The 25,970-nt window shown below is 41.5% G+C and overlaps 1 protein-coding gene across 16 annotated transcripts in view; it reads left to right on the plus strand.

Moving 5' to 3' along the window:
- Nucleotides 1-25,970, plus strand: part of NCOA7 (nuclear receptor coactivator 7) — a 153,130-nt gene that overhangs the window by 17,742 nt on the left and 109,418 nt on the right. For 13 of the 16 annotated variants that reach the window (XM_081828947.1, XM_006748027.3, XM_081828948.1 and 10 more), the window contains one exon: nucleotides 15,398-15,511. The exons of the other annotated variants lie outside the window; for them this stretch is intronic. In XM_081828947.1, the coding sequence (XP_081685073.1) occupies nucleotides 15,462-15,511 (50 nt within the window). In that variant the 5' untranslated portion in view covers nucleotides 15,398-15,461. Of the gene's footprint in view, nucleotides 1-15,397; nucleotides 15,512-25,970 lie in introns of those variants that run through there. 16 annotated transcript variants of the gene reach the window in all.

Below are 25,970 nucleotides of genomic sequence, written 5' to 3' on the forward strand. Positions count from 1 at the left end.
CCTGGCTTTTGGCACTTAACTATTTGTACCACAAATTAAATATTGGCTTGTTTTATGGCTTCGTTGTTCTTACAGTAAGCTGATAGGACTGTGTTTTGTGTTACTGTCTGCCCTTCTGTTTTATAGCAATGTTGTTCACATATGTGCACATGGGACACAGGAAGATTGGGTGATGTTGTGTTGACAGTATTCTTAAGACATGATTTATGAGTTTTCTGTTCCATTTTTCCTCTGTCCAACCTTCTCCTTCCTTCCTTTTCAAAATCAGAATGTTACCTCATTTGGTTCTCTCAGTCTTATAGATATTTACCTGAAGTTTTGGTAATAAATTTTCATTCCCAAAGCCTAAAAACTAAAGAGCTCAGTTGCAGAGAACACTGTGGTTGGCAATGGATTTACAGTTGGGGTCCAGTAATATACAAACTAATCCTAATTGCAAGGACACCTCTATCATCAACTCAAAAATATTGCTTGTTTGATCAAGACAATTTAAGGAATCTTCCATAGAATGTGTTTAAAGTTCATAAATATGATAGATTCTCATAGATCTTGCATTTCCTGGAAAGGACAAAAATACTAGGAAACGCTTTCATATATCTACCCTCGTAGTCTGGGCCAGTGGTTTCCCAACTGGGGTTCATGTGCCCCATGATGGTACGGGAAGAATTTGCTAGAACGTCTGTACCATCTTTTCATGATTTCTATTTTTGTTATATGTTTTATAATGCATATATTAGTGCAGAGCACATGTTTTTTTTTAAGTAAAAATATATACATACTAGGATTTTATGCTCAGATACTTTTACTGATGTAGAATATAACTTTTAAAAATGGAGACCACTGATCTAAATAAAAGGCGAGACCTTATCGTTTCATGCCCTGAAGTCAGTTTCTATATGGTATTTAGCCATGACAAATTAAAAATGAACTTATTAAACATAAATCCTGTGCTAGCCTAAACTAGAAATTGTCATGTGTGTATGTGCATGTGCCCACGCACATAAAACATAAGACACATTCCCTGCCTTTAGAGAGCTTAGTCTGATTAGAAGGATGGGGCATGATGAGCAATCAATTAGAAAATGGTACAAGATAGGGTTCCTGGGTGGCGCAGTCGGTTAAGCATCTGCCTTTGGCTCAGGTCCTGATCCTGGGTCCTGGCTCCCTGCTCTGCGGGGAGTCTGCTTCTCCCTTTCCCCGCCCCCTATCTCTCATGAATAAATAAATAAAATCTTTAACTAAACAACAACAAAAACAAAATGGTACAAGATAGCATAAGTATGCACAGGAAACCTAGCAGTATGAGGTGGTTAGACTAAAATCGCCAAAGTAAAAGAGCAGCATAATACGTGGGGATGCTATATTCTCAGAATATTTCAAAACCCTTTTTATGTTAAGTTTTTTTCTTGATAATCAGGTCAGTTCTTTGTCCCCCTATTCAAATAAGCTATGTTTAAATTATCTCCTAGGTACAGATGTTAATTAACTGTGGGGGCTTTCTGCTCTAATACTCAAAAAATTCTACCAGTGTTCTCAATTACTGGCTCACATTTCTTTAAATTATAAGAGGAAGTGGCAGAATAGCCACGGTGGGAAAGTAACAACATTTTTGATGCAGTATTCTTTTGGAACAATGCTAGTGTATACGATTTAAAATAAGTGAATTAGGGGGCGCCTGAATGGCTCAGTCGTTAAGCATCTGCCTTCCACTCAGGTCATGATCCCAGGGTCCTGGGATCGAGCCCCGCGTCAGTCTCCCTGCTCCGCAGGAAGTCTGCTTCTCCCTCTCCCACTCCCCCTGCTTGTGTTCCCTCTTTCGCTGTGTCTCTCTCTGTCAAATAAAATCTTTAAAAAATAAATAAAATAAAATAAAATAAGTGAATTAGTTTCCTAGGGCTGTTCTGACTAAGTAGCACAAACTGGGTAGCTTAAAACAACAGAGATTCGTTGTGCTGCAGCCCTGGAGGCTGGAAGTCTAAAATCCAGGTGTTGGTAGAGCCTTGACCTCTGTGGAACTAGGAGAAAAGCTCCCTTGCCTCTTCTGGCTTCTGGTGCTTTGCTGGCTGTTCTTGGCATCCTTGGCTTGCAGCTGCGTCACCCTAATCTGTGCTTTTGTTGTCCCCCGGTGTTCTACCTGTGTGTGTCTAGCTTCATATGGCCATCTTCTTAAAAGGACACTGGTCTTGTTGGATGAGAGGCCCACCATACTCCAGTATGACCTCATCTTAACTAATTGCATCTGCAAGTACCCTTTTTCCAGATAAGGTCACATTATGTGGTACTGTGGATACAACGTAAACATTTTGGGGGGCGGGATAACACATTTTGCCTCATAACAAGAAGTAATATCAAAGTCTATAGGTGAATATACCAAGATGTGCATAAGTTACCCTTGGTGTCGGATGATGCCTTCTTATGGCTAAACTTCCATAGCCACACACATTGGTTATGGGGTAAATGACAACTGGAAGGAAAGGAAGCTTTCTTGGCTATTTGTGTCAATTGGCTGCTTCTGTCTCTGGGCTTTGGTATTCCACGCCTTGGTAGAGTTCTTCTTTTTTTTTTTTTTTTAATTTTATTTATTTGACAGAGATAGAGAGCACAAGTAGGCAGAGAGGCAGGCAGAGGGAGAGGAAGAAGCAGGCTCCCCGCCGAGCTGGGAGCCTGATGCGGGACTCGATCCCAGGACCCTGGGATCATGACCGGCGCTGAAGGCAGCTGCTTAACCGACTGAGCCACCCAGGTGCCCCGGTAGAGTTCTTCTTATAGACAGTAGTATGTACTATATGGCTTTGATCTTCCTGGTAAAAATCCAGAGTAATTTGTGGATCAGGATATTTCTAAGGGTGTTTTGGTTTTTTTGTTGTGATAATGCTGCATAACAGCCTCCAAATCTTAGTGGCTTAGAACCACAATTATTTATTTCACATTCATAAATCGGCAGATTGACTGCGGTTTGGCTGCTCTTGATTGGGTTTGGCAGGGGTGGGCTGGCCTCCAAAGTTAAGGTAGGAGTTCAGGTCTATTCCACGTGTCTTTATCTTGGGACAGGGCTGAAGAAGGAGAAGTTGGTACCTGGAGCATGCTCTTCTGGAGGAGAGCAGAAATTTGCCAGGCCTCTTGGAGTCTCAAGTTGAATTAGGTACACTGTTAATTCTCAGTCTCTTGGTCAAAACAAGCCACATGGCCAGGTGGGTGGAGATGCATACTCTGTGTAGTGCAAAGCACCCCAAGGTGGCAGAGCAAAGGGTACGGATGTATATTTCTCTTACAGTGAGCAAGTGCATAATTGAGGAGAACAATCCAGTCTAGCAAAGGGCAGTTTTTCTTGTGAATTCTACAAGAACTTTTATGTGAAGCAACTTAAAAAAGAAAATGTATTAAACCATAGACTTGGTTTCTTAACCCAATTTTTTGGAAAATTATAGTTGAATTCACATACATTTTTTTTTTCCCCCAAGTAAAGGTCATAATACTTCACAATACTGATTTGGTTTTGTGTTGGGTCGATATCCTGCCCCTAAGACACTTTTTTTTTTTTTTTTTAGAGAATGAGAGACAGAGAGCATGAGAGGGAGGAGGGTCAGAGGGAGAAGCAGACTCCCCGCCGAGCAGGGAGCCCGATGCGGGACTCGATCCCGGGACTCCAGGATCATAACCTGAGCCGAAGGCAGTCGCCCAACCAACTGAGCCACCCAGGCGCCCCAAGACACTTTTTATTATGCCTTCTTCCTGAACCCTTATTTGTATATTGAGCACATTTTCGATTGCACTGACCAAAGCACCACTTGACCCTCTCGGTCTTTACATTAGACATCTGAGGCAGAAGCCGGTAGAATCGTCCTCTTCAGCATGCTCTGATAGGGAACATTTTCATTGAGGGTAAAATGTTTCTGGTTTACAGATATGATTGTTGGTCGTGCGGCACTGTCGAAATACAACCACGAATGGTTGTTTTCAGCGAGATTGTACTTCAGGCACCTTCCCTAACAACACTGGCCCATGTGAACTGGCCCTTTTTTTTTCCACTAACACTTCTCTGTGCATAAATACATTGTATTGGTCATTAATTTTTAGGCTACTCATTTTTTCTAATTGTTTTATTTGTTAATTTTGTCTCCTTGTCAAAAAAAAAATCAAAGTTTTCTTAGAGCCTGTTGAGTCCTTTTTGTATTCATAGGTTTTAGATAAATAGTACAGCGGAAGGAATAAAGCAAGTTTTTAGTAAACGCTTACTGAATCGAAGAGATTGCATGTAATTACGTGACAAAGCACTATTTTGAAGTAAGTATAAATTACTTATTGCCTCCTGTACTCTCCATGTAAATAAATATACTGAAAGTACATTAAGAAGAGTGATAATTCAATTATTTTTTAGTTTGCATTTTTACAAGTATGAGCGTATGCTGGTGTATTTTGAAAATGCATTCAGTTGCAGATGCTATTCCATAAGAGAACAAAGAAGCATGTCGCCTTTTCCTTAGTGAACTAGTTTACCAGGTAGAGTAAACCTCTATGTCTCTTGATAGTTCAAAAACACACTCAAATCGAATTGTTGAAAACCAGTGTTCGAAGCCCATAAACTGTATGTTCTTTGTAAAGGCATTTCACTTATGACATCTTTTACCCTTTAAATTTTATTGGCTTTGTGTGCATCCGTTACCTCTAATTCAGGTCTACCAATAGACACCTCCCACTAAGTGATAATAATAACAAAAGTAAGTGAGTAGTTGTAACCACTGCTCACATTGATTTCTGTCCTAAAATTGAAGGAGTCGGGGCATGGTGACAGTAGTGACAGCAGATGCTGTGAGCCCAGGGGGCTGGCACAGTGATTCACATTGGCAGCTGTCCTCTGCAAGGCCTCGGGGAGCGAACTTCAGTTCTGTACCAGTAGACAGAACGCCAGGAAGAGTGTGGAGCTTATTCCTTTGGGGCCAAGGCCAGAAGAGGTCTGGGGGAAAAAAAATCAAAAGGCCAGAGGTCCTAGGATTTTAGCAATAGGTCTGATAATATTAAAAGCAAGTCCAGAAGTAACTGAGGACGAACTTCTGTCTCCTGTCACCTGTTCCTTTGTTGGTGCTCCGTGGTGCCTGCCACCTTTGGATTCATCTTAGAGATCGTCTGGGGGTGATCTTGCAGTGCTGGAACCAGAAGTAGGGGGTGTCCCCAGAAACCACTTCTGGGGATGAGGCAGGCAGCAGATTTTTCCCCACTCTTGTGAAAGACAATCATCTGCATGTAGCAGACGCCCAATAAATAGTGATTGATGGTGAGAAAGAGGAAGTTTTCCCTGTGTATGAGAAATGAGTTTGGCAGAGTAGAGTCTGTTCTGTTTTCATTGCCTCTAATAACTTTCTATATGACTTTCTGCATATTTTTCTCCTCTGATCTGTCTGTGCACTGGTAGAAAGCTGTGCGAAACGGAATTCTTATATTCTTATGAATATTAATAAGAGAATGCGTGCAGTACCTTAAAAACCTCTGGTAGAATTTTTATAGAATCATGATTTTTAGCTCTAAAGAGGACCTACAGTTTCAGTCCCTAGGAACAAAGGACTCTTGCAACTTAAAATCAATAAAGAAATGTTATTTTAAAAAGATGAAAATTTCATTTGCTGATTCTCTGTCTTTACTAACATTCAGTGGAAAATTAATTGGATTGGCAGAAGATTACATTTCATAACAAGCAAATGAAAGGTCAACTGCTAAGAAATCTTTCTGGTGTATTCAAAGTTATGTCAGTACTTCTGTCCTTAAGACTTAAGAGGTAATTCATTTAGTTTAGTGAATTAAGGGAATGTGCTTTCCAGTTAGCTCTTTGAAAGTCTAATTCACTGCAGTAAATATTTATTGAATGCATGGACATGTTCGCTGCAGTGCTTTTATTAATGAATAGTAGTGACTAGCCTGAATACAGTTCAGGATTTACATCCTAAAAGACAATTGGCCAAAAAGCTGGTGTTCACCCTCTTGTTCTTTTAATGGTGGGTAAATGCAGGAAGAACCAGGCAGTTGAAATGAAAATTCTGTGTAGAGATCTAGCCTAGCATTAGAGGCCATTATTAGTGGGTTTGACTTTGGCATCAGGTAAAGCTAATTATTCTGGCTCTCACTCTGTGGCTGTTTGACCTTGATTAAGTTCTTTAACCTTTCTGAACTTCAAACGGATTAAGAATATTAACTCCCTCATACAGTCATAAAGATTAAACAGTGTAACAGCATCGAACAAAAAACTTGATGCATGTGGTTAATGTTCAACTGTTGCTGATTGCTGTCATCTTTATATCCCTGGAGCTGCCTAGCTTCAGTTAGTTTCCTATAGGATTTTTTTCTGTTTGGGGCAAATTTGAATCTAGCTCTTCAGGTGTTGTTGAAGGCAGGTATCATTTGTGTCAATACTTGAACATTTGGGTTCGCTGGAGAGAATTTTCTGTTCCATGGGGCACTAGACGCTATAGACACCTTTGGGACACGTTGAATCTCTTACAACAGCGCTTTGCGGATAAGGACGCTGAGGACCAGGAAAACTGAGTAAATTGCCCAAAGTTACGTACTTCAGAGATGCTGGAGTCGGGATGTTAACCAGGCCTGTCCTTTCGTGGTGCTGCCATCCTAATAGCATGGGTCAGAGAGGTCAGGTGAAGCAGGGGCATCTTGGAAACGGAGAACTTCCCGTGTGTGGAGTTTATCTAATCTCAGCTTTGAAGGAATTTTTGAAATTAAACATTTTTAATCAAAAAGATGTAAATATTAGTTTCCCCACTGAGCTTGACTTTCCTCTATAATAGTAGTTCTCAATGAGTTTAGTATCTCCTCCCCCTTCCCCCCGGGGCAGGATGCAGTTTGTTTCCCCCGGATATTGGGGGGAGGGCACTACTGGCATTTATTTGGGGGAGATGCAGAAGTGTCAAATGCCCTGTAATGAGCGGGACAGTTCTAGACAACAAGGAATTGTCCCTTACACTCAGGAATTTTATGTCTTCTATAGGACCTATGTGAATATTTATTGGGACATTCTCAAGAAAAGAGAATAGCTTTAAATTACTGTGTTTAGAAATACCCAATTATTCTTTATAGCACTAGCTTTTATTCTAATGTTCTCTGCACCCCACCCTCCCATTACCCACTCCCTCCTATCCCCCTCACGTCTGCTTTTTCATTTTCCTGTACTTCTCGTTTATAATGAAATAGTTTCTGATCCCACTTCTCCTATAGCTAAACTTGCCCTATAGAAGTAGGTGCAAGCATCTGAGTATTTCATTATGTCTTTTAGTGAACTTGTGCCTGAGAATTTGCTTATTGAAATACCTGTTATAAATGACTTTCTGTGGGGCATTATATTGATTTCATAAAATTAAGTAAGTAGGTTGTATTAGCTGTGAAATTCATTTCAATATTATAAAGGGCATATTATGAAATACCTATTTATTTAGAGGAGGGGTGTTGATTTTGATAAGGTTGAGAACTGCTGGTCTATAGCCGTCTCATGAAATGGTTGTTCAGCTTGTGCTCAGTCACTTTTGGAGATTGGGAAGCCCCCCTATCAGCTGTTTGCATCTCTCTGTAAGACAGTTCTTCCTTCTGTTGAGCCAAAACCCATCTCCCTCCATATCTAATGACTGGTCCCAGGTATTCCCCTCAAAGGTCTACTGGTAGAAGCCTGAATCCATGACCAGATAAGATCTTTCAGATATTTGAAAATAGCTCGGTTCACTCCAACTCTTTGCAGATGAACCCTGACCAGCTCCTTTGACTATTAATCTAAAAACTTGGTTTGATGTCACTTAACCATCCTGGTTGCTCCACTTTCCTTATATTTCTCCTTTAGTGTAAGAGCTAGAGTTAAATGAAGTCATCTTGATATATTCTAATCCTCAAGAAGGGTGGCACAGACCATCATAATCTTTTTTATTCTGGGTTGATTAAGTTGTTTGTTTGTTTTGTTTTGTTTTTGGAAGGAAGGGTGGTAGAATATCACTACTGGGTGTATGGAGCTTACTCTCACCTAAGACTGCAGGTCATATTCACTTGTGCTAATGCTAAGCTCTTTCTCATTCCTTAGCTCACCACCCAGATATAGAACCTCAGGTTCATATGGGGTAAATTCCACCTTCCTACAGAGAGCTGAGATCTGTCTGAATCCAAATGCTATTATCCCGGGATGTTATTTATCCCTCTTCCAAAAGTCTAATAAGGAGGTCCCTATTGTCATTCAGGTCGGTGGTAAATCTACTGATGAGGAGAGGGGCTAAGAACAAATACTGCATTAAGCTTATTAGCATCCACCCTCCAGGCTGAAGATGGAGGTCAGCTCCCGGCTCTGGGTTGAGGTCAGTTGGTGAGCTCATACCTCTTGCTACAGTGGTTCAGTACTTTTCTTTATCCATGTAATCATCGAAGCATCCACCCATGTCCAGCCCACATTTCTCCATCTTATCCATAAGCAGATCAAGAGAAACTTATCAAATGCTTTTAAGTACAGTTACATTGTATTTTACTTCATTTCCTTAATGTATGAGACTAGTAGCTGTGTCCAAGAGGGAAATTAGGTCAGTGTAATGTGAGTAAGCCCCCATTCGCTGAACTTCCTCCCCTCCACCAGCCCTGCACTCCAGCCATCCCAGACCACTCAGGATTCTCCAGGGACCACACGTTGCCTGATGATGGCTCGCGCAGGCTCAGTCTGCCTAGTGAACCCAACCTCTTCTGTGTGCATTGTTGGGGAAACACCCAGCTCTGGTATCACCTGCGAAGTTGCCTTGACTCTCCTTCCCTTCTTAGCAGTTAGTAGCTTCCCTCTGTGCTCTGCCAATATCAGAGTACTTGCCACTTGTTGTACCAGCTGATGGGCTTCGCTTGCCTGTTCCACCTGAGCTTCTTGGCCCATGAATGCTGTCTTCATATTTTATCTCCAGCAGAGTACTTGGTCCAAGGTAGAGGCTTGAAAAAGGGGTCTGCTCATTTATTATTTTTCTGCTGAATGGTTAGTTTTCTGTAAACAGTCTCTGTCCCAGGTTTCACTGCCTCTTCTTCCAAGTCCTGGCCAACCTGCCTGTCATGATCAGTTCTGAAGTTTTGCTGAGAATCTATGTAATGATCTGCAGTGTGTAATTTAACACAATCCCTTTTCTAACTTTTGTTGAAAATTAAAATGTATTTGCCCATTGTCAGGCTGCTGGCACTTTCCACATCTTTGATAATTCTTGACCCTACCGGTGACTTTTTAGAAATCTCATATGCACATTCTCTTCTTAGATGAAACGTATAAAATGATCTAACTAGCCTAGAGATGGGTCTTCATTTAAAGTATCTGGGAGTTTTGGGTGTCTTGGTGGCTCAGTCGGTTAAGCGTCTGCCTTTGGCTCAGATCATGATCCTGGGGTGGTCCTAGGATCAAGTCCTGCATCAGGTTCACTGCTTGGGGAGTCTGCTTCTCCTTCTACCCCTCCCCTCTACTTGTGCTCTTTCTCTCAAATAAATAAATAAATCTTTAAAAAAAAAAAAAGTATCTAGGAGCTTTGATGAAATCTCTCTACTTCTCCCTTTTTTTCTTTTTAAGTACACTCTACACCCAGTGTGGGGCTCGAACTTAGGACCCCAAGATGGAGAGTTGCATGCTCCACTGACTGAGCCAGCCAAGCGCCCCTCTCTATATTTGTCTTAAATGAAACTCACATTTGTTTAATTCTCTTCAGCTAATTCTAGTTCCTTAGGCGAAGAGTAGTGGAATAACTGCTGATGAGTTCTCCATTCATTTTGCCATCCATTGACTTTGCCCCATTTTCCCAAATAGCAGAGACCGTTGGCCTGTCCTTGATCATCTCCTTGATTCAGGCATAATTTTTTAACTCTTGGTTCTGTTCTATGTTCTGTTTTCTGTTGTTTTGGTTTTGTGACACACATTTGTCTACTTGGGGACATTATCTCCTGGTTGCTCCCCTTATGTGTTTGTGGCACCCTTTTGTATCTGTTGCTATGTCTTTCTTCCCAGGTTTCCTGTTAAAGAATTCAAATTCAGACCTTGGTTAATGCTGAAATTTGAATATCCTTCCTTTGTTTAGATGACTGTGGCTTTGAGAAACACGGAACACCTCTTCTGTTTCTGTAGAAGTATAAGTATTTTTGAGAAGGAAATATCTGCATAGGAAGGTACAGTTTGGTCTGTCCCCCAAGGGCCCAAACTTAGTGTGACCAAGCCTCAAAGCATGTTTTTGTCATTATTTCATTTGTATAATAGGAAACATGTTGTGGGGAAAACAGTTGATGGACATCATAGGTACACTGGTGTTTTTCTAGTCCAGACTGGTTATACCTGAATGTGCAAGGAGCTGCAAGGTGTTAGATGCGAAGCCAGAAAGCCACCCAGGGCTCTGTGGGTCCATGCTGGTTTGATGTACTTCTGAAGTCTCTTGTCGCTCTGTGCTTGAATTCTTTCTGAGTGGCACCATGGTCTCAAACAGGGAGCACTTTACAGGTAATAACAGCAAATATTTTGTCTTCAACACAGCGCTTACAAGGTAAGGATTCTGTAGGTGCCTTTTTTATTTGCATAATGAACTGAATTTAGGTTTAAATTGACCATCCTGATTTAAGATTACAAAAAGAAATATGTAGATAGAAGATTCATCTTGTGCTTCCCTCATGAAATTCTTTTTGGTCTGTAATGTGCCGTAAGTGCAGGAGACTCTTATAATTCAGTGTTTGGATGAGTCTAGAGTTTATTGACGTGAAAAAAAGTCAACATTAAATGAAAGAAGGGCTTTTAAGAAGCCCATTATAACCACTTATAATGGAAAATGTAGTTCCCATTAGAGATTGATTTAAGGAGCTCTGGTCCTTCAGTGAAGCATGAAGGCTGCTGTGCGGTCCTCTGTGCAAATCATTTTTTTTTTTTTAAAGATTTTATTTATTTATTTATTTGACAGAGACAGAGATAGCGAGAGCAGGAACACAAGCAGCAGGAGTGGGAGAGGGAGAAGCAGGCTTCCCGCCGAGGAGGGAACCTGATGTGGGACTCGATTCCAGGACCCTGGGATCATGACCTGAGCCGAAGGCAGACGCTTAACGACTGAGCCACCCAGGCGCCCTGTGCAAATCATTTTTATAGCATCCTTTGCTGCTCTCTTCCTGGTTAATCTCCTGGTGCGTCTAGACCTGAAAGGACTGCATATGTCTTGTTTAAAGAATACAAAAATTCCCAGAAATTTAAAAGAAATCAAAGATTAGTATATTTTTTCTTTATCAGATAGAATATTAAACAAAAAAAAAAAAAGCTTTTCAAGTTCTAAACAGACACAGTGGCACCAGATGTCAGTTCTTGGATCATTTAATCTTTTTCTCTTATGCTTATTTTTGTCAATATTTTTCCACTAGAACCAAATATTAGTTTCTGGCTCAGCTTGCAATATAAAAATTTTCCAATTAGATTGTTATGACTTCATTTTTATTCATGAGGAGAAATCTAATAAACAGGGATCATCACATATGGTGGAATGCAGGAGAGGAACTTTAAAATAAACCACCTGGCCCAGATCAGGGATTCTCATCCTTTCTGGCGTCTGAGAGAGAGAGAAACTGCTTTGCATCTATATCTCTCGCCCCCAAGTTACTATTATTATTTTTTTTGCCTCCAAGTTATTCTTAATTGAGAGGGAGGGGAGAATTCATGGATGTATATCAGTCTGCCATATTAATTGACCTTACCCCAAGCCTGGATTAATTCCTTGCTTGGCTTTTATGTGGATTCACTACCTAGTTCTGGGTTAGGTATTTAGGGAAGTAAAAGGAAATTGTGAAACATGGTGGTTTTTGACCTGAAGGTGCTTTTGGTTTGTTTGTGGCTGAGGAGGCTAAGTGAAGTGGCGGTGTCACACAGTGGATGACTCAGAGCGTCACAGTAAGTATTCAGTGACCTGTGAAATAAGCTCCTAAGGAAGAGAAAGGAGAGCACACAAGTGGTCAGGGAAGGCTGTAGAGCAGAACTGGGCCTTGTGCTAGATCTGGTCAGATGGAGGAGTGTAGCCAAGTCACTTGAAGCTTGGAGAAAGAGTAAGGATTAAGGTGTGGGGTCAGTGGGGGGGTGGTGGTGAAAGGACCCCATGGCGGGGCGGTGAAGGGAAGGGAGGGGGGTGGTGAAGGGACCCCCCACTGGGCTCAGGCCACAGTGTGAGACTGAGCTCTCCGGAGAGTTGGACCACCACTGTCTTGTCTTTTTTTTCTTTCTTTCATCACCCTGCTTCTTGAATGAATGCTCATTCCTTGAGGCGTGGCTTCTACTCTTACCCCTCTGCTGGTGCAGTCCTGCTGGAGGGCTCAGGGACCCCCTCCCCCCCACACCCAGCTACATTTGCTCCGATCTGCAGATTCTGCACTGAGGCATTGGGCACTGTTGATTCTAGACTGCTTTTTCTCATTTCCAAATATTTCTGGCTCCAAAGGTTATTGAAAGGCATTGAAGCGTGCGCCAAACTGGATTTAAATCCTTGCTCCACCACAGCTAGTGCTGTGGAACTAGGGAAATTAGTATCTCCCAGCCTCCATTTAGTGAAAATAAGGGTACTGAACTTACAGTGTGGTTGTAAAGATTAAAAGAGATAACGTGTGGATAATGCGTTGAAGTAAATAACTTCTGGTAGGCAGGCATTATGATTGGTTCCCTTTTCTTACCTGGTAGCCACTCTGTCCTTCTTGCCTGAACGTGCCTTGTTCTTTTTCTGTCCATACCTACGCCCAGCTGGTCCCTCTTTCTGGAATGCTCTCCCTCTTCTTTTTACCTACTGAAATCCTCACTGCCCTGAAAGACTTACTTTATCACCTCGATCAAAAGTGAACTTTGTGTCTTCTGTATTCTTACTACCTTTCTTTGGACAACTCCAAGTTACTACCTTGAGTTTTAGTGTTTTGCACACATCTTATTTTCCCTACCGGGTGATAAAGTCCTCGAGAGCAGAGGCCACGTCAAGGACATGGAGGTAAAGCAGTCAGAGTTCAGACTGTGTCCCTGTTGTTTCCATGGAGGGCTTTGTGCATGGCTGTCATGTTTGCAGGGTGTTATCATCGTATTCGTGCTTGCTTGCTTTTCTTTTTTTTTTTTTGACTTAACCACAACCATATGCTGATAACTTCTATATCTTTTGCCCCAGCCCTCACCACACTCATGTGCTGTAAGCAAAATCAAACATCTGGTGAATGTCTCCAGCTGACTATCCCACAGGCACCTCGAAGGCAATGTGTCCAAAACCTGTTCTTTTATCTGTGTCTGCGCCCTGACCCACACCCGGCTTGCCCCCTTCATGTCGACTGTGTTCTTTTTTTTTTTTTTTTTTAAAGATTTTATTTATTCATTTGAGACAGATACAGAGAGAGAGCGAGAGCATGAGCAGGGGGAGAGGCAGAGGGTGAGGGAGAAGCAGGCTCCCCGCCGAGCCAGGAGCCAGACGTGGGGCTCGATCCCAGGACCCTGGGATCATGACCTGAGCTGAAGGCAGATGCTTAACCATCTGAGCCACCCAGGTGCCCCCATGTCGACTGTGTTCTATCTGTGGTGTCACTGTCTTCCCAGCCCCTGCAGCAGAAGCTTGGAGGGCATTCTTCATCTTGCCTCTCTGATGTTGTCTACACTGAATGAGTCACCAGACCTTGACTCATTTGCCTCCTAAATATTTCTTGAGTGCATCCCTCCTCTTTCTATGTTGGATACTGCTGCCTAAATGTGGGCCCTCCTCTCTCAACTAGTTTTGCTGTAATTTCTTCCTAACAGATCTATTTCGCGCTGACTCAACCCTCTCAAGTCCATCCTTCCAGTGTGGGTGTATCACAGTCCCTCGTGTAAAACGCTTTGGTGACTTCCTTTCATGTACATCAGGGATGAGAAAATTGGTTTCATCTCCTGTTGATCAGTTTGGTAATGTCTGTAAGCGAGTGCGGCCCTGTTGCTTGGTGAGGTCTGACACAGGAGCCGCGAAGGGGCAGGCATAATGCATAGCTGGGATTAAGATCAAGCTCTTTCGTGTGACATGAAAGGCCTGCCATGACCCTAATCCTGCCCATGTCTTCCTCCATTGCCCTGCTTCACAGTTAATCCTGGAGCAGCCGAGAAGTATCGTGTCTTCTTGTGTTGTGCATGCTAGACCTGCTTCCCTGTACCCTTTTAGTAGGAAATCCATACTCATCCTTCTAATCTTCGTGTGCATGGGGAGTACATGGGCTAGGCCGTGCACGAGGCCGAGTGTTCTTCCTCTGGACTCTCGTGGCACCTTTGCTCCTCCACAGCAGTCAGTAGGTATCCCACTGATCTCAAATCCTAAGCATCTCCCTTGTAAGACAGTAAACTCTGTTAGGGCAAATACCATGGCTTCTTCATCTTTGGTCTCTGATACTTATCATAGTACCTTCCATAGAATGTGTACTGTGAATTAAATTGTTCGTTGAAGGGGCACGTGGCTGGCTTACTCAGTAGAACAGGTGGCTGTTGACCTTGGGGTTGTGGATTCAAGCCCCGCACTGGGTGTAGAGGTTACTTTAAAATCTTTTTAAAAAATTGTTCATTGAATTGAATTAGCAAATAATTTTGATTGATGAACATTCTCTGCTTTTACTTTGATACCCCTCAGGATGAACGGATAGATTTTAGGGAAGGTTAATGCTTTGCAGAAAATTTAGGTGAGTGAATCAGGCACAAAGTAGACACTGGAACTTTTTGAGCAGGGGAGTGGCATGATGAAAGTGGTATTTAAGGAAGATTGATCTGGAGACAACCTTTTATTACAGGTTTAAGCAAACGCTCCTGGGAAGCATAGGTGAGGGTAGCAGGGTGGGGAGGGCAGAGCAAGCCTATAAAGCCATTTTGAAGAATAGCTTCCTGAGGCTTTGTACTTTCATTTCCACATTTGCTCAAGTGGGATGTAGCCGCTGGCATGTTTCCGAAAATAAAATAGAACACTGATGTTCTTTTTAAAGAAAGAACATTGTCGTAAAACACGTAAGTGATCCATTTTTCATAATTATGTATGAGACCTATTCATGATCAATTACCTATAAAAGTGAGTTCGTAAATTTAGGCTGCATAGGCAGCCTAAAATCTTCAAAAAAAAAAAAAAATCAGTGGTTTTCATTTTAGCACATTTCAAAATAATTGTTAATTGTAAGGAAAATACTTCAGTCTAATTTTCCAGCCACCTTTTATTTTAGTTTAACACTTCCATCCTGATGGTAGGTTATAAATCCCGCCCCCCCCATGGACATTTGCATTTCATGTATTACTCATGTGACTGCATTTACTGGTTCAAGTTTATCTTCCGTTCATGGCAGGCCATGTAGCTCCACTCTGTTTTATTCTTCATCTTGGCTGTTATAAACTTCTTAATTTAGTCACTTTGTTGTTTTTTTATTATAGGGTTATGATTCACTGATTTAAAAAGAAGGACTTTTCCAAATACTTTGCATTTTGATTGTGTATTATGGATACCAAGGAAGAGAAGAAGGAACGGAAACAAAGTTATTTTGCTCGGTAAGCATTGCTTTGCAAAATTATTATCGGTATTTAAATATTTGCGGGGAGACTTTGTCCTCAAGTATTAGTTGGCATTCTGTGTTTGGCGAGTGTTCATAAAGAAAGCAGGTGTCCAGGAGAAGTTAAATGCGCTTTGTTTTCATCCTTTTTCTTACTCGCAGTAGAGGAAGAACAATCGATTCTTTTCTTTCCATCTTTGACAGTTCTCTCAGGCTGGTGCTGCCCAGGGGATCTCGCACCATCATTATGCACTGAGCTGCATGTTGCTTGGGATCCCACATTTAGCAACCTACATTGAATCTTAGATCCCAAATGCTTAGTTCCTGCTGCTCTCGTAGCTTACTTGGTTTAGCTATAACTAAAAATCTATGACATATTTTAAGCTTATTACCTTGTTGGGAGTCTGTTACTGAAAAGTATTTTTGTAAGTAGATGGAATGGATGAAATTCTACCATTGGAGTTTGTGTCATTACTAAAGCTGAACTCATCCAACATATATACAGTTGTTGGTTTGTGAATAGATGTAATCTAATATATGATCAGTTACTCTTTAAAGATTTAACCATATATTGGGCAGGTACTCATCATAATAAAGTGCATGATATGCTAAAACACCATTTTGATAGAATGTTTTCAGACTCGAAATGAGAACACATAGGCTTAAAATTATCATTATGGTCTCCTAAATTGAAATATTTCTGAAGAACTGAATTCAGCCTCACCACATCCCCAGTCTGTGCTTGTTAAAGATGCATTTCTTGTTTTCCAAATGTAAGCCTTGGAAACTGAAAACCAAAGTTTTTTGTTGATATTTTTTATCCAGAAATTAAGCTAGGTTTTAGACTGTTAATAGGAAAAGGAAGGAAATGAACTTTTAAGGAACTACTATGTATAAAGTTCTTTATTATTTTATTTATCTTCACAATAAACCTAACCTACATTTCCCCCTATTTTACCAGTGAGGTAACTAAGACTCAGGAAGCATTTCGTCCATTTCATGCAGCTTAAGAGTCAGTATTCGAATATTGGCATGCCCCAGTTAGTAATAGTAAACTGTAAGTAAGAGTTTTTGGAAAGCAAGAGTTAAACGACTAATTGTAGTGCAATGTTTTCCATTATTAAGACTACAGAGTAGCAAGATCAGGGAAAGAAGAAATCAGGCATCTAATGGGTGGAACATTAGAAAGAGGGCACCTAGAATAAATAAGAACTAGATAGTAATCTTTAAAAATGCTTTATTTTAAGATAGTTATAGATTCACATATAGTTGTAGGATATATTACAGAGAGCCACCCTGCACCCTTCATCCAGTTTCCCACAGTGGGAGCACCTTATGCAACTGTCCTATAATATGGCAACTAAGAAATTGACATTGATGCAATCCACCAACCTGATTCAGATTTCACCAGGTTTACAAGCATTCATTTGTGTATTTGTGTGTATCTAGTTCCATGTAATTGCATCACATGTATAAAGTTGTGTGGCTGTATCACGATCAAGATACAGATCCAATAGGTTTCATGTGCTACCCTTTTGTAGCTGCATTCACTTCCTTCCCTCTACTTGCCACCCCTGACAACCACGAATCTGTTCTCCATCTCTGTAATGTGTCATTTCAGAAATATTATATAAATGGAATCATATAACCTGTAACCCTCTGAGATTAGATTTTTTTTTTCATTTAGTGCTGTTCCCTGATGTTTTAGCCCACTCAGATTGCTGTAACAAAACACCATAGACTACGTGGCTTATAAACAACAGAACTGTATTTCTCAGAGTTCTGGAGGTTGCAAGTCCAAGACCGTGGTGCCACGTTCTGTGTCTGGCGAGAGGCCGCTTCCTGGTTCATATAAGGCCCTCTTCTTGCTCTAACCTTACATGGCAGAAGGGGCAAGGAGCTTTCTCATACCTCTTTTCTAAGGGCACTAATCCCATTCATGAAGACACCGCCCTCATGACTTAATCACTCCCCAAAGGCTCCACCTTCCAACACCATCACATTTGGCATTATGTTTGAACATATGAATTTTGGGGGTACACAGATATTCAGATCATAGCACTTGAGATCTGTTCAAGATGTTTCATATATATCAATAGTTCCGATTTGGTGCTGAGTAGTGTTCCATGGTATGCCTGTATCACAATTTTCTAAATATTCGCCCATTGAAGGACATTTGGGTTATATCCAGTTTGGAGCTATCACAAATCAAGACACTAGGATCATTTGTGTATAAGTTTTTGTGTAAGTATAAGTTTTAATTTTTCTGGGATAAATGCCCAAGAGTGGAATTGCTGGGTCAGATGTTAAGTGCATGTTTAATTTTGTAAGAAACTGCCATCCCCTTTTCCAGAGTGGCTTTACCACTTTACATGCCTTCCCATCAGCATTGCATAAATGACCCAGTTCCTCCACATCCTCATCAGCATTTGGTATTATCACTCTTTCTTATTTTAGCCATTCTGGATAAATGTGTAGTGATAACTCCTGGTTTAATTTGCATTTCTTTAATGACCAGAGAAGCCGAACATCTTTTCGTGTGTTTATTAGCTCTCTATCCATCTGCAGAGCTGTGCCTTTTCATAAGTCTTTTGCCTGTTTTCTTACTGTTGAGTTTTGAGAGTTCTTTATGCACTCTAGATACTCTTCCTTTGATGGAGGCTTTGTAGCTCTTTTCTCCCAGTCTGTAGCTTTTGTTTTCCTCTTCTTAGCAGCATCTGTTGCAGAGCGTAAGTTTTTACTTTTGATGCGATTCAATTTATTAGTGTTTCCTTTTATGGATTATGCTTTTGGCATCAAGTCTAATGCTTTACCCAGCCTTAAGTCCTAGAGATTTGCTTTTGTCTTTTTTTTCTACAGGTTTTATAATACTATGTTTTAAACTTGTCGGTCATCCATTGAATTAATTTTTATATGAGATACGAGTTTCGGTCAATGTGTTTTCTTTTCTTTCTGCTTATGGATGCCCTAGATAGTGACTTGGAAAGCTACAGTGCCTTCTCAGCTTGACTGCACACTGATTCCAACAGTAAGGGCGATGGGTGGTTCACAATCTGTGCAAAGTTAACCACCTCTATTTCCTAAGATGTAGAATAAGGGGGGCCCCCTCAATTGAGAATGCAAGAGGACACTGTTCTGGAAGAACAGCACCGTTTTTTTTTTTCAGCGTCAGAGATGTAAAATTTAATTGTCATGCTTGCCTTGACCTCTTGTGACAACTGTTCTAACAATGAAAAGTAAAACATATCCAAAAATTAAGTATGACCTTACAAGCATAAGGATAACAGGCCAAGAACAAAAATCAGTGATGCTGTTCTAACAGCACGCCAACATGATTAGTTACTAGGAAATGGGGGAGAGAGAGAGAACAGACAAATCTGTAGTTTAGTTGTTACAGTGCACTGGTGGCCCAAAATGGTCAAGCTATTAAAAGCTAAAGGGAAACCAGAAAACCCTCCATTATCAGAAAAGAGGCAACCAAAGTTAATACTCTTTTCAAATACTTTCTGACTAAACTGTGGAATTACCATAACATGGAATTACCAAGAGGACCTACTTGAAAGTCAGTTTCTGACAACACAGGGCTGATTTCTCTGGAGCAGTGTGCATAAGGGCGGTCCAAGCAAGATTTCCACAGCAGAACGTAAAGTCAGGCCAAGGCTAAGGCTGAACTGATGCAATCACACTACCTTACATAAATCTCTACTGGTATGCAGAGGAGATCAAAAGATTTGTCCTTATTTCTACCTGTTACCATGATACGTATCTGAAACCCGAAAAATTGCTTTTAAACTCTGTTCCCCCTGTCTTCATCCCTTTTTCCTTCCGTGTCATTAAATAGCCTCTGTTTTCTTGGTGTACTTTTTTTACCATGTGTTTTCATAAACACTGTATGCTTGTGTGTGTTTGGTAAATAATCCTTTATCTACCTCCTAGTGGACGTCCCTCTCCCTCTCTCTGAATTTAACACCAAAGCAAAGTTAAGTTTAAAAGATGCCATTTTAATAATTTTGGATTGAAATTAGCAATTTGAGGATCACCCAGTACTTCCTTTCTTAGCATTTATCTTGAAATATGCCGATGTAACTCTAAATGGAAGGGTGAATTAGCATTACTACTAGATAGATTTATTCTGGATACGTGCTAAGGAGTTTTCAGGATCTCCTGGCCTGGCCCACCTGGTTTTCAGGATCTTCGGTGTCGTTTTATACCAGTTGTCTATTCCAGATCGAATGATTCATGAGACCTTTCCCCATGCTATTGCAAAGAATTTGTGTATACAAAATTAGTATATTATATATGTGGATTAATTCCTCGACACTTGACAGGTCTTGCAACTAAGTGAAAAACGGAGTTATGAAAGCAGGTTGTACTCCATGTGCTGTCCTTCGTCATCTTCTTCCACACTTTGACGTTATGTGGCTTTTGCAGAATTTAGAACCCATTTAGCGATTTTTGTGCAGGTCTCTTTATGCTCTTTGTATGTTTGAACATTTTTTAAAAACAGCATGCAGGATCGAGTGTCAATTTAGGATATCAAAAATATATTTTCAGTGAACCTAAAGCGGTGTTTTGTAGGAGATTGACTTTTCCCCTCAGATAAGGTCTGACAGGGCCTGTAAATAGGCACTGAGTGGTAGAGACTCATCAGCAGACTCTGTTTGGTTCGTATAGGTCCCTCTTCCCACTGCTTCCTGGTTTTCCAGAAAAGCAGGGCTGCTGCCGCCACCTGCTGTCTTCTTCCCCAGCCCCCCTGAGCCAGTTGTGTGCAGCGTGGAGGGGGATGACGCTCTTCTTTCTGCCTCACCCTCCCACCCCAGACGCTGAAGGTTGCAGAACGTAGAGCACATCTCAGCTCCGATCCCCACTCCTCTGACACCCCCCCCACTTGCATCCCCAGCCTCCACCCTGGCAATTCTTCATCCTTGAACCTCTGAACCATCAGCAGAGTACCTGGTGTTTGAAAACCACTCCAGTGTATGACCTTGGCCAAGTTTTCTAAATTTCACCCTGCATTTCTTGTTGCTGTTAAGTGTGGCTAATAATAACCTACTAACAAAATGGCTTTGAAGAAGGAAGCTTCCCAGCCTGAGCCAAGGTGATGAAGTCCAAATGGGACACAGCAAGGAGGACCAGAGTTGAACCAGGTCTGGTCCCTTATCCACACTGATTGAGGTTTAGCCCCTTCTTCAGGGAGGAGGATCTGGAGGCTGATATTTGAACCCACTGGATAGTCTTTTTATTAAATATACAAAGTCAGTTGTGTGGCTGTCTTATTCAAGCAAAACCAAACCAAGATGCTGTGAAGATGGAGGTAACATATTGCTTGGCACAGTGAGTGCTCAGTCACCTCTGACCTTGGCTTCTATGCTTATCTGCACCTTCGTCTTCACCTAAAAATCTTCATCTTGATACCCTCCTCCCATCCCATGAGCTGCTCCTGTGGTTCAGATCAGGGAGGCACGAGTAATCACAACAGTCCAAAGTGCAGTCAGCAGTTTCCCAAGGGTACATTGTTACGAGCACAACTGGTTCTGGAATAGCATAAAGTGGAACTATGTAGTCCAAAGGGCTTTGAGAATTCTTTGTTTAAGATTTTATTTATTTGACAGAGAGAGACAGCGAGAGAGGGAACAGAAGCGGGGGAGTGGGAGAGGGAGAAGCAGGCTTCCCGCCGAGCAGGGAGCCCGATGCGGGGCTCGATCCCAGGACCCTGGGACCATGACCCCGGGACCATGAGCCCAGCAGAAGGCAGATGCTTAACGACTGAGCCACCCAGGCGCCCTGGCTTTGAGAATTCTAAGGCACCCTTTTATTTCGTAGTAGGAGCCCAGGCCCATGGGATGAAATTGTCAATGACCTGCTGGCCCCATACCAGCCTATTTTATGTATATGAACTGGTAATCAGAACCTCACCACTCGGGTTTGACACACACTCATGTCTTGGGTGTGCATGCCAGAGACACCGACTCCTCAGCCCTTAGAGTGGCCGGGTAGGACCATGTAGGCTGGTCACCTTTAGCCATGAGTAGCATTTTATCCCGGGTAGAGTGTATTACCCTCTCCTGTGGATGCTTTCCTGTGAAAAAGGTTGGGAGAACTGGCCCACAGTACCCTCATACCAAGCATCTGATCTATGAAAATTTTCATGCCCAAATATGATTGGAGTGTTCTGGAAATTTAGACTCAGAGGGGTTGGATAAACTTGAGTGAGATGATACAGCAGGCGGGTGAGGCAGGATTTGAGCCCAGCCCTGGCCTTCTGCAACCACAGCTTATACTCTGCAATGCTCCACGTGGCAGTGGGGCAACTTGGTGGCAGGAGGGGGCCTGTAGAACACGGTTCACATCATTGTGAATTCATGTGCAGAGGTACATCCTACGTTCTTTTTTTTTTTTTTAAAGATTTTATTTATTTATTTGAAAGAGAGAGAATGAGAGAGAGAGAGAGAGCACACATGAGAGGGGGGAGGGTCAGAGGGAGAAGCAGACTCCCCGCCGAGCAGGGAGCCCGATGCGGGACTCGAACCCGGGACTCCAGGATCATGACCTGAGCCGAAGGCAGTCGCTTAACCAACTGAGCCACCCAGGCGCCCCTACATCCTAAGTTCTATGTGACCCTTTAAAAGATAAACTTGTTTATAGCTTGTGAGGACATCCCATACTACCTCTTGTCAAGTTTAATGTCAGCATATTGACCAACTAAGGCAGGAGGAAACGTGTAGTCTGGGTAACTGACCTACGTAAGTCGGGGTTTTGCGTTACAGAGATTCACGTTACTCGCTAGCCTTGCCTCTTATCTGAAAAGAGTAGTTGCCTATAATAGAAATGAATGCAGAAACACATTTGGTCAGAAAACCCCAGAATGCCCTTTTGGTCATGTACAGAGCCTAAGATCCAGTGGCAGGTATCAACTGGATGGGTCTGGCTGGTTGGTCTGCAGAGTTGCTGAGGCTACAGGGAGGGCCCCCCCTCTCCAGCCCCACAGAGGCTGCCTTTGAACCCTAGGAAAGAGCTACCACTTTGTGGTATACCAGTGCTGAGAATGAATATGCCACGTGGGTGGTGCGGTGCGATGTGAACTCTCGCCCTTCCTTTAATTAACAGTCTGTAGATTGTTTTTTCCTGCTGGCCAAGGACCATTAGAGAACGTTAGCGTGTCCAAGATTTGAGGAGAAACTTGATTATTACCAGCGGTGGGATTCAAGATATTCAGTCATAATGTAGGTTTTCACTGAGCTGATACATGAAAAGCAAATAGAACTGTTTTAAGCGCTTGGTCAGTGTTATAATGCTCTACTGTCTTAATATTTGGTTAATATTTTATTCTCTCAGTTTCGCTGTGTCTAGTGGTGCTAATAAAAGTTAATAATAACAGCATTTGTTGGCCCTTTACAAAGTGCCTTCACGTGCCTTCTCTCCCTGTACCCTCACAATGATCGTGTGAGTAGATAGAAACGCAGATGACACATCTGTAGTTCAGGAGGTTCAATAACTTGCCTCACATGACTTACCCTTTAAATGGATGAGCTGAGCCCTGAATCCCAGTCTACTTTGTCTGTATCTCTGATTCTTTTTCTTTATTTCATATTATCTCTGTTTAAATTGCATTAAGCATTAATTTTTACATTGAGAGGGGGAATAGAACATGTTATTGGCATCGTGATGTGGGAAGTAGGAAAAATTGTACATGGGTTTGAAAGTAGAATGTTCTGGTTGGTTTTACTGGAAAGCATATTTGATTTCAGTTTCTAAGAACCATCCTAGAAGACTGTCATCGCCATGAGTTCCTGCAGTGATCACCTAGCGTGGCCCAGGAGCACTTCCGTGGACGATCTTCAGAGCTCTTGTTCATGTGTTTGCACTCTGTCTCCCCCCCAAGTGGCCCATCTGGAGGGGTGGGACTCTGCAATAGGTCAGTGCTCCTTCCATGTGCCTCGTTAATTTAATAGTGGTTGGCACGTGGCAAGTGTTAAATTTTTTTTTTTTTTTTACCAACTAAAAGACTGACAATATTTAGAACAGCTTCTCTAGTGTAGGATCTAAATGGTTTGTGAGTTTTAATTTTTTTTAAAGATTTTATTTATTTATTTGAGAGAGAGAGAGAGTGAGCAGTGGGGGGAGAGAGAAGCAGGCTCCCCGCCAAGTGGGGAGCCTGATGTGGGGCTCGATCCCAGGATCCTGAGATCATGACCTGAGCCGAAGGCAGACGCTTAACCAACTGAGCCACCCAGGTGCCCCGAGTCTTAATTTTTATCACTATAAATTTTTTAGTATTCAGCAATTTTTATTAATCTTAAGAAAGACTGAGAATATTTTAAAACCATTTCCTATAAAAAGCTGCTTGTGCCTTATTTGAAAATATTACTAATTGCCAGTTAAACTCTTGAATGAGCTGTGATGTTGTTAAAGGCTTATGCTTCGTATTTTTTTGATTGAATTCAGATCAAGCAGCTCTTAAGAGAACATTTACATATTGCCTGTCATTCATTAATGGGAAAAATGTCCATGGTCAAGTGGGAGCTGCTGATGTTTTTAAGAAATCATTAACTTTTTTTCTACAGATTTTTAAAAAGGCTTATAAACATTTAGACATTAACAGACTCATGCTTTTTGCTTTGTTTTTAAGGAACAGGCAGAGTTACTTGATTTAACTCCCCGTGCAGTATACTGCTTTACAGTCTGTAGGTTACAACCCATTGGGGCATCGTGAAATCAATTAAGTGGATAAGAAACCGCGTTTCTTCTAATGGAATGGAACAGAATAGATTAGTCTGGACTAAAGCTAGACAGAATAGAAAATATCAGAAAGCATTGTAGGTAGTCAGAATAAATAGTATTTCATGAAAATTTTGTTTTAAATGTATATAAATACGTATATCTTGAATCACAGTTTAAAATTATTTTTTATTGTGGGCCATGATCAAAAGAACTCATTGTTCTAGAGGAGTCTTTGGTGGTTAGTATACTGGGAGTGAGGTTATTTTCCTCACTGAACAACAGATTTCTTTGAAAATTGCTGATTTAATACATGTTAACCAATTGTTCAAAGACAACTGTACATAAAGTACCTGTTCTGTAAATATATTTTCCCCCACTGCAGTATAATGGCTCCCTATAAAACTGATTTGAAAGATCAGTGACAAGCAGGTATCCTTCTATTTGAAATCTCAGGCTGATCTGGATTGTCCTAGATCTTGGAGTGAGACCTGATGAAGCTGTAACCTAACAGAACCACCAAATGGAACTATTTTGATCGTGAAACTTGGGGAACTTTTTTGTTTCTGGGCCACCTGTAGGTTTCTCCTCTAGAACTACCTACTAGCTCTGGGGCCTTGGGTATAGTTTTCTCTAAAATGAGAATAATAGTACCTACTGTAAGATATTGTTGGAGGATTGAATCAAAATACATATATAAAGTCTTTTAGAGTAAGTACCAATGAAAAATTAGCACTAATGGATTTTAATATAAAAGCATGCTGCCTAAATGAGGAATACAGGAATAACTGAGAAAAAGGAAGAATAAATATATAGGCATACATTTGGTGTAAGTTTTCAGGGAGTTTATATACCTTGAAACTTGTCCATAAACATGCTGTGGTCACAGCCTTCAGTGAAAGACCCAAGACTCTAGACGCAGATGAGTCCGAAGCACTTGAAAAGTAAATGATTTAAGCTGTATCCCTCCTTTTTTAATGATGTTGCTGACAGTTGAGGAAGACTTCAACTGAACTGACTTCTGAATTTGTCTGAAACTTGGCACTGCCTCAGCTGGAGATGCTTTGGCACATGCCTTTGAAAACTTTCATTATTGCTGGTACAGTGACTCTTCAGTGTGAGAAAATTGAGTTCTGAACCAGAAAAATGCTTTGTGCTTACAGCTCTGGAACTTCCTAGCTCATGCCTGGACTCCACTTGTCGGTGATTTTAGTAGAAAGTTTTCTTTCTTTTTCTTCGAAACTCGTATCTGAAAATTCCGTCAGTCACCCCTTCTACCCTCATAAGTCAAATGCTAATTGCGTATCTTCCCACGCATCTTCCCAGATTAGTCTTCCTGAGACAGAGTTCAGATATGTCACTGCTGCATCCCAGATTCTTCTCTCAAATTTGAGGTTCTGCACAATATGGTTCATTCCTACCTTTCTGTCTTTATGTCCTTCTTGGATTTTCCTGTCCATGTCTTACACTTTATTTTTATGATGAACTTCGCTATCAGTGTCCTCTCTCTGTATACAGTGAGGACAAACCCAACTGTAATTGTGATACTGTCTCCTTGACACCTTTTCTATTTCATTTAATTCTTAACCACCCTCCAAACACACACACACACACACACACACACACACACACACACACAACTAGATGTGCCCTCCCCTGCCACTGGACCCAGAGGGCATTGATAAGGCCTCCTTATGCCTTCTCTTGGGGCCCTGAACACAGTCTGTCTTTGGATATAC

Source organism: Leptonychotes weddellii, chromosome 8 (assembly GCF_054177405.1).
Source record: "Leptonychotes weddellii isolate Sample4059 chromosome 8, ASM5417740v2, whole genome shotgun sequence".
NCBI lineage: Eukaryota > Metazoa > Chordata > Mammalia > Carnivora > Phocidae > Leptonychotes > Leptonychotes weddellii.